The 13,731-nt window shown below is 37.1% G+C and overlaps 1 protein-coding gene across 3 annotated transcripts in view; it reads left to right on the top strand.

The window, feature by feature from the left end:
• Nucleotides 1-13,731, top strand: part of FZD3 (frizzled class receptor 3) — a 97,884-nt gene that overhangs the window by 46,930 nt on the left and 37,223 nt on the right. Inside the window, exons 4-5 of one of the 3 annotated variants that reach the window (XM_024995500.2) lie at nucleotides 1,380-2,397; nucleotides 7,419-7,469. In XM_024995500.2, the coding sequence (XP_024851268.1) occupies nucleotides 1,380-2,397; nucleotides 7,419-7,469 (1,069 nt within the window). Of the gene's footprint in view, nucleotides 1-1,379; nucleotides 2,398-7,290; nucleotides 7,389-7,418; nucleotides 7,470-13,731 lie in introns of those variants that run through there. The other 2 variants (XM_059888971.1, NM_001192964.3) reach the window with 2 other exon arrangements.

The following is a 13,731-nucleotide window of genomic DNA, read 5'->3' as shown; positions in this document are numbered from 1 at the left end:
AGCTGGCGATCAAAAGGCCTCTTTGGCCATTCTCTCTCTGTAGCTCCGCCTGTTCAGGCACTTAGAGGGCTACCTTGCCTGGGGTCCTTCTTCTGTTGTTCGGTGTGTCAGGCACACAGAGGGGCCCTCCTGGCTGGGATCCTAGTCTGTAGGTTGGCGCCTCTGGCACTTAAAGTGGCACCCGGGGTGGGGTCCTACTCTGTAGTTCAGTGTGTCAGGCGTTTGATGGGCCAGCCTCTCTATTGTTCAGCTGCTGATGCTGGCGTGTGGGGAGAGAGAGGCTATGGTGATGGCTCCATCCCCGTGACTCGGCAGTATCGCCTTGCTTCCATGGCTGCCTACCTTTCCCCCACAGGCATTTCCCACCACGATCTCCTCCCTCATATCCCCTCAGTCTGTCTCTTCTCCCTCACATCCCCTCAATCCATCTCTCCTCAGTCAACAGCAGCTTTCGCCCTGGGGTTGCTCCACAGTCCCTAAACTCCAGCTCCCGGCTGCTGCACCTTCCAGGGGACCAGTGTTCCTGTCCGGGGTATGTGTGGCTGCTGCAAGGACTGTCTGATTCTCATTCCATTTAGGCTGCCACAGATCAGCTGTTTCACTCTCGGCCTTAGATGTTTCTCCTCTGACTCAGACAGTTGTCCCCATGTGGGGATCAGACCCCTGCTTAAGTCCCCCCACCAGCCGAGGGCAGGTCCAGTCCTACTAACACTCCTGTTTTTCCCTGTAGTTCCTTCATCCTACCGAGTTTTGCGTGGTTCTATATATTCTTTTCCACTGGTCAGGTACTCTTGCCCACTGTTAGCTGGTGTTCTGCATGAACTTCTGTGTCTAAAGATATATTCCTGATGTATCCTTGGAGAGAGATGTGCTCCATGTCCACCGACTCCTCCGCCATCTTGTTCTCCTAGGGAAGATTTTTACCTCTTATTTTTAAGAAAGTTCTATTTGAGTCTAGGGTAAATTGAGGACTATCTTGTAATTAAACATTAAAAAAAATAACTTAGCTACTATTCCTCTGGTGCTTTTTATTTATGTGTGTTTATTTTATATATATACTTATTTATAGTTTGAAATCTTACTGTAAACTGTGTGTCCTAAATAAATAGTATTAATTACACTATTTATTATTGGCTATGCCTGTTTTAATAAAGAGTAATATTTTTGAAGCCAAAACAAAATTAAGTATACATTTTTCGGTTTTCTGCCAACTGTGGAATATCTCAGTATGTGACCCACAAGCAAGATATTTGCATTATTTCTTCGACATATTGTAATGTTCTCCAAGGACATAAGCATAAATAAGCCACAACTGCTAAATGTGGAAATCCAAATCATTAGGTTCCCAATAAGTAAATGATTCTTGTCTTGTGTTTTAGGTTCCCAGATTGTGACGAGCCATATCCTCGGCTGGTGGACCTGAATTTAGCTGGCGATCCTACTGAAGGAGCCTCAGTGGCAGTGCAGAGGGACTACGGCTTTTGGTGTCCCCGAGAGTTGAAAATTGATCCTGATCTTGGCTATTCCTTTTTGCACGTGCGTGATTGTTCACCTCCTTGCCCAAATATGTACTTTAGGAGAGAAGAGCTTTCATTTGCTCGGTATTTCATAGGATTGATTTCAATCATTTGCCTCTCTGCCACGTTGTTTACTTTTTTAACTTTTTTGATTGATGTGACAAGGTTCCGTTATCCTGAAAGACCCATTATATTTTATGCCGTCTGCTACATGATGGTGTCATTAATTTTCTTTATTGGGTTTTTGCTTGAGGACCGAGTTGCCTGTAACGCATCCAGCCCTGCACAGTATAAGGCTTCCACAGTGACCCAAGGATCTCATAACAAAGCCTGTACCATGCTTTTTATGGTACTCTACTTTTTTACTATGGCTGGCAGCGTTTGGTGGGTGATTCTTACCATCACATGGTTCTTGGCAGCTGTGCCAAAGTGGGGTAGTGAAGCTATTGAGAAGAAAGCCTTGCTGTTCCACGCCAGTGCGTGGGGCATCCCTGGAACTCTGACCATCATCCTTTTAGCGATGAATAAAATTGAAGGTGACAATATAAGTGGCGTGTGTTTTGTTGGCCTCTACGATGTTGATGCCTTGAGGTATTTTGTTCTTGCACCCCTCTGCCTGTATGTGGTAGTTGGGGTTTCACTACTTTTAGCCGGCATTATATCCCTAAACAGAGTGCGAATTGAGATTCCATTAGAAAAGGAGAACCAGGATAAACTGGTGAAGTTTATGATCCGGATTGGTGTTTTCAGCATTCTGTATCTCGTACCACTCTTGGTTGTAATTGGATGCTACTTTTATGAGCAAGCTTACCGAAGCATCTGGGAAACAACGTGGATACAAGAACGCTGCAGAGAATATCACATTCCATGTCCATATCAGGTAAGGGAAACCTTGTTCTAAATTTCAGAATATTTAACAGTGTAAAGAGCTAATCTTAGCTGTTTTTTTTTTTAACTCTTCATGAAAAACCTGAACATTAAAATTTTGAAGTGAAGTTAATGAACAGATTTATTGTAGTAAGAATGTCATACACACATTTCTGTTAACATCTTCCTTTTAAAAGATCACTTTCGTGAGTCCAGGCCATGGGCTTATAAGCACTTTACTTGTGTTATCACAAAATAGTTGCTTGTTGATTGTTTAGAAGTCTGCAGGTTTGAGGGGAAGATGTTGATTAAAAGTGTCTGTGGAAATTTTTCTGATACTTAGAATGGGAGTTTAACAGTTTTGAAAAAAAATTAGAATGCATTTGTACAAACAGTTTCTTTTAGTTGGTCCTAGTTTTTCTTTTTTGCATACTGAATATTTTGTGATTTACCTTTTAATTTAAAGAGATCGGATAATCATAGAATTTTAGATCTAGAAAGGACCTTAGAGATGATTTTTTCAAGTTCCCTCTATAATTTAGAGTTCTTAAACATCTATCTCATTTGAGGCTTAGAAATGTTAAATGACTTGCTCACTTTTTTAAAGTACTTATGCATTATAGATTACTTCCGTTTACTTGTCTCTTTCCCCTCATAGACAGTGAACTCTAAGTGCAAGAACATCTTTTTCATGTTTTTTGAAAGCACGTTCTATAGGTTAGTAGATGATGGCATTGAGAATGGGAATGTGTAGATTGAGAAGAAAAGACATTTTTAAGAAATGTTCCAGTTTTACTGGAAACAAGGAGTGTGTGATTAGCACATAGTCAATTCTCGTAAATACTTGATGACTGAAAATGCCATTTCCTTTTTTATTTTGTAGTATAAATAATTCTACACAAAATTACGTTCTTATTGTATAAATATTAGCTACTGGCTTTTAAAACAACCTATAATTGAGAGACCAGAAAAAATGAATAATTGAAATTTTATTACATTTCTTGATAGAATTGCTTATTAAAAACTCTTAATATGAGTTTTCAGGCCTGAAGCTAAGTAATCAAATTTTGCCTCTAATGAGAGAGAAAGAGATGGTTGAATTACATCATATGCTTCTTTATGTAAGGTTTCTAGGATTCCAAATATATATTATCTTAGGACTATAAAAGAAATAATGTTTGGCTCTGGAATAGCGATCTGAAAAATACCAGCCCTCAAACATGTAAATTAATAAATTAGAGTAGTTGGGACGCCACTATTTTCAAGACATTCCTAAGAATCTTTTAGCATCTTTAGAACCAGTTTGAGCTATACAAAAATGTGTGTGTGTGTTCATTTCTTTACAGTCATAGGTTCTATAAGTGTTTTTTATTTCCAGCTTACAGAAATAATGTTGGATTTCCAACATCCTAAAAAGAATAGAAAATGGTATAATAACTAACATAGTTATTAAGCTATAAAGTCTGGGTCAGGAATCCTGGCTTCATATCTAACTCTTATTATTTACTAGTTTTATAGCTTTTGATCAACTTCATCTCTTTCCACTTCAATTCCTCATATGTAGAATGAGTAATGGAATCTCATAGAAATAGAAGAGTAATCGTGTTAGATAGAAACAGTAGAATCTGTCTCCTAGGACTGTCTTTAGGCATCTACATGCAGTTAGAAGTGTATCTTCTGTATAATAAGTGCTCGAATGTTAGTTCTGTTATTCATTTTTTCATTTATTATTGGTGCTGTTACTGTTATTTACACACACACATACGTACATAAACTTTTTTTTTAAACCGTTCAGTACCAAACTTTAGCAAATGCCATGTTTAAGTTATTGAGAATATACATGACAGTATGTGTACCACTAACTTGTTCATTTTAACTGCAGTAGAGAGATTGAATGGACAAATATACTTTAATTCATTTACTCATTATTTTGCTGATGGACATAGAGTTCCCAAGCGTTTTACTATTGTAATACCTATCTTCCTTGTACGTGACCAAGAATGTTCATGGGGTGTGTACCCAAAAGTGTAGTCGTGGCATTTCAAGTGGTTATTTTAATTTACACTAGCAGTATGGAGTTGGAATTCCCCATTTCGCACCATCTTGGTGTTCTCAGGCTTTTAGGTTTTTGTCAACCTTTGAAACAATATCTCAAGCCTGTCTTGATTTTTGTTTTTATGTCCCTTATGCCTCGGTGTTTTCATGTTTATTGGCTGTTTGGGGTTTCTCTTCTGTGATTTGCCTGTTTGTTGCCTCTGTCCAACCGCTCTGTCAGGTTATTTGCCCTTTGTTGTTATTCTTGTTATAATTCTTTGTCAGTTACTTGCATTGCAGATACCTTATCCTGCTCTGTAGCTGGTCTTTTCCCTTTGTGTTTTCTTTGCCTCTTGTGTTTTAAGAAATCCCTCCCTACCTCTAAAAATCATAAAAATGGTCTGCTGTTTTTTTCCAGCAATTTTTTAAATTTGATTTTTTAATTCACAGCTCTAATCTTTTGAAATTCATTTTTATCTATGTTATGAGTAACAATTTTAGTTTTTCATATGAATGGTGCTTCTTGCACCATTTATCAGATAGCCCATCTGAATGGTAATGCATTGCTGTAATATACAAGTTCCGTTTTTAGGTTCTCTTATTTACTGCTCTGTTTGAATAACCTTGTTTCAATCCCACATTTCCTCTACCTTATGCTTCTTCAAAATTATTTTAACTGTTCCTGGCACTCTTCTGTTTGAATTTTAGAATAATTTCTTCAGGAGAAACAGTTTGTATTTTGTTGAAATTGTTTCAGGTTTTAGATGAATCCAGGGAAAATTGCTGTCTTTGTGACACTGAGTTTTAGTATCGTTTTGTTTCTTTATGTATGTATTCATTAATTTGTTCCTAGGTACCCTACAGTTTTTGTTTCATTTGTGAATGAGATCTTTTCTCTGTTACATTTTTCAGTTGGTTATTGCTGGTCTACAAGAATGCCACTGATTTTTATATATTGACCTTATATTGAGCATCCCTGCTGAACTCTTCTGTTAGCTCTAATTGTGTATAAATTCTCTTATATATTCTTTGTAGAAATCCTGTTGCTGCAAGTAAGGCCAAGTTCATATCTCACATTCCATTTCTTATGTTTTATTTAAGATTTTTGTGTCTATACTCATGAGAGATATAGACTGTGATATTAATAGTTTTTCTTTTCTTGCCATGTATTTTTCCTTTTGGTGTCAAGGATGTAATAGCTTCATAAAGTGAGGTCTTTTCCTCCTGTTCTTTGAAACAGTTTTTTACAATGAATAGGGACTGCCTGCTCTTTGGAAGAGTCGGTATATCATCCTGTAAAATCCTGTCATGGTATCTTTGAAGTAAAGAGAGAGAAATTTCATCTTTCCAAACTGAAATTCTGCAATTCCCCATTTCTCCCTGTCTCCTGGCCTTTGGCAACCATTGTTCTGCTTTATTTGTCCATGAATTTGACTGCTCTGGGTACCTCGTATTAATGAAACTCAAACACTAGAATTTTAATATTAGTTTTCATTCAGGATTTTACTTCAGAGGAATTTTATACAGACTTGTAAATTGAGCACCAGAGCTATTGAATTCCTATTTGAAGTAATATCCATACATAATTGAATAAGATTTACTATTACTGAGCATGCCTAAAAGAATGCTTGTTAAGTTTTGATGATAATTCCTCATGAGAGGTTTTTTAAATGTATTAAGCAATGATGTTATCCTTGAGGTAGCCTCTGCACTTGTCTTGGAGAACGTGATATTTGAATATATGTTCACATGAATATCAGTGCGGTTGCTTTGTAGTCATTTCTCAAATTAATGAAACTCTCAAACATTTGAAAAATCAGAATATGAGGTAGTTGATCACATTGTTTCAAAGTACCCAGTTGGGTTTAAACTAAATTGCATGTATTTAAGTCCATGATTTGAAGAAAAGTGGGCTTGTGTAAAGTATTTTAAAATATTTAAAATGAACGTCCTTGCTGAAAACAGGAATTCACTGCTTGGCTTTTAAAATACTTTACACCAACTGTTTTTTGCAAGAACACTTTTTAAAAAATGTGTATTAACTAATTTGGAAAAGTAATACCTGAAAAGAGTTGGTCATGAAATATAGCTTGAGTTTTCAGAATTATGTATATTTTACAGTTTAAAATCAGTAAAGTTTATTCCTAGAATATGTTTCATCTTATGTATTATTTAAACAGCACAGTAATTTTCCAGGTACTTAGTGTTTTGTTTTGTTTTTTTTTTCTTTTAAAGTATTTCCTTCTGTTTATTTAGGGGCTTCTAAGAGGCTCAAAGCATTTTATGAAAGAGTTACACATTTCAAAGTTTGTTGATATTTCTAGAAAGCCATTCACATGTAACATATTTATTAAAAACTTGAGGTTTAAAGTCCTGTCTGTAACACTGAGTCTCAGTTTCCTCATGTAAAATATAAGGAATAATATGTTAAATATAGTAATATCTACCTCATAGGTGGCTGTGAAGATTAAATGAGAAAATGAAGTTAAGCCTCTTACTAGAATGCCTTGCACAAAGAAAAATTTCATTATTCTGTGGTTGCAAGTACATAATTCCTGAGGTTTAAAAAAGAATTGTTCTTATATTCTGTATTAGAATCATCATTTTGTCTTTTAAACATTGATTTTCAAAAGAAACTGTTTCCTTTCCTAAGGTTTCTCCCTTCATTTTTTTCTCTTTCATCCATCTAATCCAATGAAGTAAGTCCCAAGGAATTTTGATACTAGAACCTGTGTTTCAATAATAGAAATGTGTTACCGTAATAGAAGCAGCTTAGTTAAACTGTCAAGTTCACATTAGAGCCGTTTGTAGAATTAAAAAAAAAATTATTTGTGTAGAAAACAAACAAAAAACCCATTATTTCTATTTTCAGCCACAGAAGGCAGCCCGTCTGTTGTTTATCTAATCTTGATTCAGAAACATACAAAAATAGAAGATAACATGATATCTAACTTAAGATTTTAGCTTCATTTTCTGATAAGAATGTTTCCTCTTTACCAGACAATACCAAAAAGAATCAACATTGTTTATGAAAGGACCATAAGGAAATGGGTATGTTTCACCCTTCCAACGTTAGTGACAGCAAATAATTCTCAATAAATATATAATACGTACTACTAATCTTTTCTTTTTTCCTGCTACTCATCTTTAAAGTGGTAAGTATACTGCCTGTGACTTCCTAGCACCAAACTGCTTTTTCTTCAAAGTTGTTCAGTGCCTGTAATAGAGGGAAAGATGGAGAGTTACTGAACAAATATTCTAAGTTTCTTATAGGAAAATATTTTGAAATATTATATTTTAGAAGTATAGAATATTAAATTTATTTTTAAAGTATTCATACTGTTATGTACAGACTGTAAAATGCTATTAAGGGGCAGTTTTGGATAAACACTTTAAAATATACAAGTTATTTTGGCCTCTGCTAAACAGACTAGATAGCCTAAGCCGTGAGTTCCGTTTTAGTCTTAACTGCAGATATATCTGGTGGTGGTGGTGGTGTTCATTCGTTAAGTTGTGTCCAACTCTTTGTGACCCCAAATAAACTGCAGCATGCCAGGCTTCCCTGTCCTTCACTATCTTCCAATGTATACTATCTAGTGTACAAATGATTTATACGTGTTTAGGAAAAATTCAGTGTCCTTGCCATAGTCTACAGCAGGGGCACAGCAAACTTTCTCTGTAAGGTCATATAGTAGATATTTTAGGCTTTGCCAGCCATTTGCTTTTTGTTGCAACAACTCAGCTCTGCTGGTGTAGTGCAAAGGCAGCTATCAGTCAGTTCAGTCGCTCAGTTGGGTCCGACTCTTTGCAACCCCATGGACTGCAGCACACCAGGCTTCCCTGTCCATCACCAACCCCCAGAGCTTGCTCAAACTTATGTCTGTCGCGTCAGTAGTGCCATCCAGCCATCTCATCCTCTGTCGTCCCCTTCTCCTCCTGCCTTCAATCTTGCCCAGCATCAGGGTCTTTCCCAATGAGTCAGTTCTTCTCATCAGGTGCCCAAAGTATTGGAGCTTCAGCATCAGTCCTTCCAATGAATATTCAGAATTGATTTCCTTTAGGAATTGACTGGTTTGATCTCCTTGCAGTCCAAGGGACTCTCAAGAATCTTCTCCAACACCACAGTTCAAAAGCATCAATTCTTTGGCGCTCAGCTTTCTTTATAGTCCAACTTGCACACCCATACATGACTACAGGGAAAACCATAGCTTTGAGCAGTGACCCCACAAGAGAGTTGACCCAGACTTGCCTGTGATTGTCCAGGAGTCTCTGGCGGAGGTGTGGGTTGGCAGTGGCCTGCTGCAGGATTGGGGGGGCACTGAGTGTGCCAATGCATGTACGAGACCTTTTGAAGGAGGTCGCCATTATCTTCATTACCTCCACCATGGTTTGGTCTCAGGTGAAACAACAGGGCAGGAACACAGCCCCACCCATCGACAGAAAATTGGATTCAAGATTAACTGAGTATGGCCCTACCAATCAAGAACAAGACACAGTTTCCCCCACAGTCAGTCTCTCCTGAGGAAGAGAAGCTTCCATAAGCTTCTTATCCTTATCTGTCAGAGGCTGGACATAATGGAAACCGCAATCACAGAAAAGCAGCCACTGACAATACATGAACAACTGCAAGTGTTTCAGTAAGACTTTGTTTACAGTGACATAATTGGGGCAGATTTGCTCCGTAGGTTGTAGTTTGCCAGCTTCTGAACTACAGCAAGCATTATTCTCTGTCACCTTTGATAATTCTCTTATTACAGTGGTTGGTGACCTATGGCACTTTTCTGTCCCATGGAATTTGTCACTGTTTCATTCTCATTACTGCTTTTGAGGATCATCATTTTACTCTATTACATAATGGTATTAAAAATACTCAATAAAATTCTAGTACATCACTATAATAAAGATATGCCAATAAATCTTATTTCCAGTTGTCTTTGAAATCATACCACACCAGAAAAATTTGAGTCAAGGAAAAATTTGAGTAGTTTATGGGAATAGTAAAATAGAAACAACATAATGTAATGGTCATAGAAGCTTCTAGTTTCTAAGTATGTACTGTGCATCAGATTCTGTAGTCAGTGAATTTATACACATCATCTCCTTTAATTCTCACAGTAGCACACTAAGATTGTATTCTGCTTTACAAATGAGGAACTGAGTCTTATAATTAAATACAACTTATCTAGATTCTTAAAGTAAGTGATAAAGCTAAGGTGTGAATTGTATTTCTGATTCCACAGACTACTAACCACCTACCTGATCATGTTGAATATGAAGTCTTCTATTTTATTTCCTCTGCCTGCCTGCCTGCTCAGTCGCTTCAGTTATGTCTGACTCTTTGCAACCCCATGGACTGTAGCCCGCCAGGCTCCTCTGTCATGGGAGTCTTCAGGCAAGAAAGCTGGAGTGGGTTGGGGATCTTCCCAAACCAGGAATTGAACCTGGGTCTCCTGCATCTTCTTCACTGCAGGCAGATTCTTTACTGCTGAGCCACCGGGGTAACCCCTCTAGTGAATCATATATATTTTATCAGTGATTTTATAAAATGTGTTAAGGTAATTTGGCTTCCCAAGTGGCACTAGTAGTAAAGAATCCACCTGCAGTGCAGGGGATGCAAGAGATATGGGTTTAATCTTCCTGGGTCGGGAAGATTCCCTGGAGGAGGAAATGGCAACTCACTCCAGTATTCTTTGCTGAAAAATTCCATGGACAGAGAAGCCTGACAGGCTACAGTCCGTGGGGTGGCAAGGAGTTTGACATGACGATGCACACTGTAACTGGTTAAGGTCATTGAGTTCATTAATACTGTTTGTTAAAGAGCTAAGAAGTTTGTCTTAAAGTAGAACATTAGGAAAATAATTAAATATACTCAGGTTTCCTCAGTATGACTTCTGATAATATGTCTGAGTAGGAACATCAGCAAAGTCTGAACTAGTTAAATCTGGAAAGAACTCACTAAATGAGATATCATAGATCTAGCCTGATTGAGGAGAGATCTCCAAAGAGTCCCCCACTTCAAAAATGATTATGAATTGGGACCAGCCCAATAAAGAGCTATAGGGCTGGCTCATCAAGCAGGGGCTCTTAGGTGGATGAGATGGGAAAGGTCACACAAGTGTGGTTGCTATTTATTGGTGAAAGGTGAACCTTGGGCCAGTTGGTAAGTTGAGAAAGGGAGCCAAGAACTCCCTTGCTAGCCTAAATCACCAGGGCCATAGACTGAAGTGTTGGCAGGTTAGTTGTGCCTCCTATCAGTCAGCTAGAACAATACTTTCTCCAGGATTCCTACTGATTGATTCACCAAAGAGCTCAAAATATAAAGCTACCAAACACATGAGAAAACAAGCCACTATGACTGTGAGTCACAGAATCAATAGAACTGCAGATACTGAAATTGTCAATTACTGAATGATAGAATATGTAAGTATGTAATGTTTATAGAAATAGGAAATACAGTCACAGGTTACCAATCTACAAAAATTACTTGAAATAATAGATTTTTTTAAAAAATCTAGAAACATAAATTTTGAAATGGAAACTCATTTGATAGAATTCCTGAAATATTTAATATGAAACAGCAATTTAGGCTGCTGTTTGAAGAGAAATGTAATGAACTGGTAGTAGGTGAAAATAAAACTATCCGGAATGCCATAAGAGAGACAAGGAAAATGTGAAAGTAATGTTAAGAGAAATGGCAGAATGAGAAGGTCGAATAGGAGTGTATGAGGTTGGCCACAAGATGATATGGGCTTTCTGTATGTGAATGAACTTTTTGGACAACCCAATAATTAGATTTCCAGGAGGGAGGGAATTGAGAGAGTCTAGGAGAGACAATATTTAAAGAGATAATGACTACAGATTTTCCACAACTGCTAAACACGTGAATTCACAGACCAAGGAGGAACTGTATACCACTAGCAGGATAAGTAAAAAGAAATCCACACTTCAGTGAAACTGCAGAACTCCAAAGAGAGGAGTCATAAAAAACAGTCTCAGAAAAGGGATCTTCTAAAGAAGACCAACAGTTAGAATGACAGCAGAGTTCTTAACAATAACAAAAGCCAGGAAACGGTATCTTCTAAATGTTGAGAGAAAAAAAACTTTTCAACCAGAATTTTGTACCATGTAAAACTCTTGTGGGGATGCGTGGCCAGATTGCCTTCACAGAAGGACAAGCCTCTCAGCTGCAGGGAGTGGGGTCGGTAGACATCCTTCAGGTGGAAAGCTGCCTTATCTGAGGTGGGCCTGCAACCAGCAATTCTTAGGTGGGCTAAGAAGGCTTGGCCGTTGGCCCAGCATAGGACCCTCTGATGGTCCTTATTTGCTCTGGAACTCCCTACCAGTTTGGCTGAGGCTTTTCTGAGAATGCATGGCAGGTCACTTTCTTCTGTCCAATTGTAGATACTGTTCCCGAATAAATATCTCACACCCCAAACTTCATCTCTGCATGTTCTGGAAAACGCCGATTTGTTCTCAAGAATAGAGATGAAATAAAGCCATTTACATATAAACAAAAACTCTGAGTTTACCACCAAAAGATTTGTACGAACTACTAAAGGTTATATTTCAAGAAGAATGAAAAGAATCTCATAGATAGTAGGAGATGCAAGAAGAAATGAAGTAAAGTTGTAAACATATATGTAAAGCTAAATAAATGTTTCTATAAAATACCAACAACAGTGTGTACTTTGGGGTTTTAAAAAACATCTAAAGACCTATAGAGAAAAAAAATACACCAAAAAAAAATACATATATAGACCAGAATTGGGTTAATGCTGTAATCAGCTGTATCAGATGATCTGGGACCCCTGACAAATGCCTGCTCCCCATCCTCTTTTGGTTTTTTTTTTTTTGCTCTTCTCATAGGCCTCTTGTTCTTAAGGGTTTTAAAATTTTCTGATGTTTTTTTTTAAATTTACTTTTTTGGATAGGTGATTTGTAATGTTTATAACGTTAAAAATAGTAAACATATATTGAGAAGCATTGTTCCTACTCTTGTTTCTCATGTTCTCAATTTTTGCCCCCTCTCCATCTCTACCAGTAACCACCAAATATATCAATAATTTCTTGAATGTATTTCCAGAGTTTCTTTTTCCACATGGTTTTGAAAAGTAAGTCATAATTATAAGAGCCTGTCACACACTAAGAGGTCACTAAATTTAGTTCCCTTCTCTCCATAACCTTCTTAGGACCTTAAGACCCAGAAAGAATAATTTTCCATAATTTTGCTACTGAATATCATATTTTTTGCTTTATAACGTAAGTTGGAACCATAAAACCATGTTTCATGCATGTCATATTCTTAATAAAAAGTTCATGGAGCTTTCCTAGCCTTGGCCTAGAACTAATTGAAAAGGCAAAGTATGTTTTAAAGATGTGAATATGATTAATAGAACCTTGCATGTTTTCTGGAAAGTGATTCTGGTGTTTCACAATATGATATCATAAAACTAGACAGTTTAGTTGTGCCTATTTTTTCCAAGATGCAAATTGTTTATTATTTCAAGTATTATAAAATGTGAGATTAGATTTTTTTCTTTTTATGGAGGAGAAGGCAAGAGTGGCTTTATTACTTTGCCAGGCAAAGAGAGAACACAGTAGGCTAATCCCCCAAGAACTATGCCCCACTCTCTGGAGATTAGTTTTGTTTTTTTGATTGAGGTGTAATTTACATATTACTAGTTTCAGGTGTGCAGCATAATGATTTGATATTTGTATATATTGCAAGTGATCACTGTAATAAATCTTAACATCCATCACCATACATAGTTAAAACGTTTTTTTTCTTGTGATAAGAACTTCTAAAATCTACTCTTAGCAACTTTCAAAACTATAGTACAGTATTATTAACTACAGACACCAAGCTGTACATTAAATTCTTATACCTCATTTCTCTTATGGCTTTTGAAATATGTACCTTTTGACCACCTTCACCCATTTCATCCATTGCCTACCCTTTGCCTCTGGCAACCACCAGTCTGTTCTCTTTGTAAGTTTGGTGGGTTTTTTGAGGTGGGGGGGGATTTAAGATTATCTAAATGAGATTATAAGGTATTTGCTTTTCTCTGACTTAATTTCCCTTAGCACACACCTTCAGGGTCAATCCATATTGTCACAAAATGGCAAAATGGCATCTTTTACAGCTGAATAGTATTCCATTGTATATGTATACCACCTTTTCTTTATCTGTTCAGCCATCAGTGGACACTTAGGTTGATTCCATGTCTTGGCTGTTGTGACTAATGCTGCAGTGAACATGAGGTGCGAATATCTTCTCAAGTTTGTGTTTTTGTTTTCTTGAATACCCCAAAGT

This window comes from Bos taurus, chromosome 8 (genome assembly GCF_002263795.3).
Source record: "Bos taurus isolate L1 Dominette 01449 registration number 42190680 breed Hereford chromosome 8, ARS-UCD2.0, whole genome shotgun sequence".
NCBI classification, from domain to species: domain Eukaryota; kingdom Metazoa; phylum Chordata; class Mammalia; order Artiodactyla; family Bovidae; genus Bos; species Bos taurus.
Note: the sequence above shows the minus strand (reverse complement) of the source record. Positions and strands in the feature narration are given on the sequence as shown.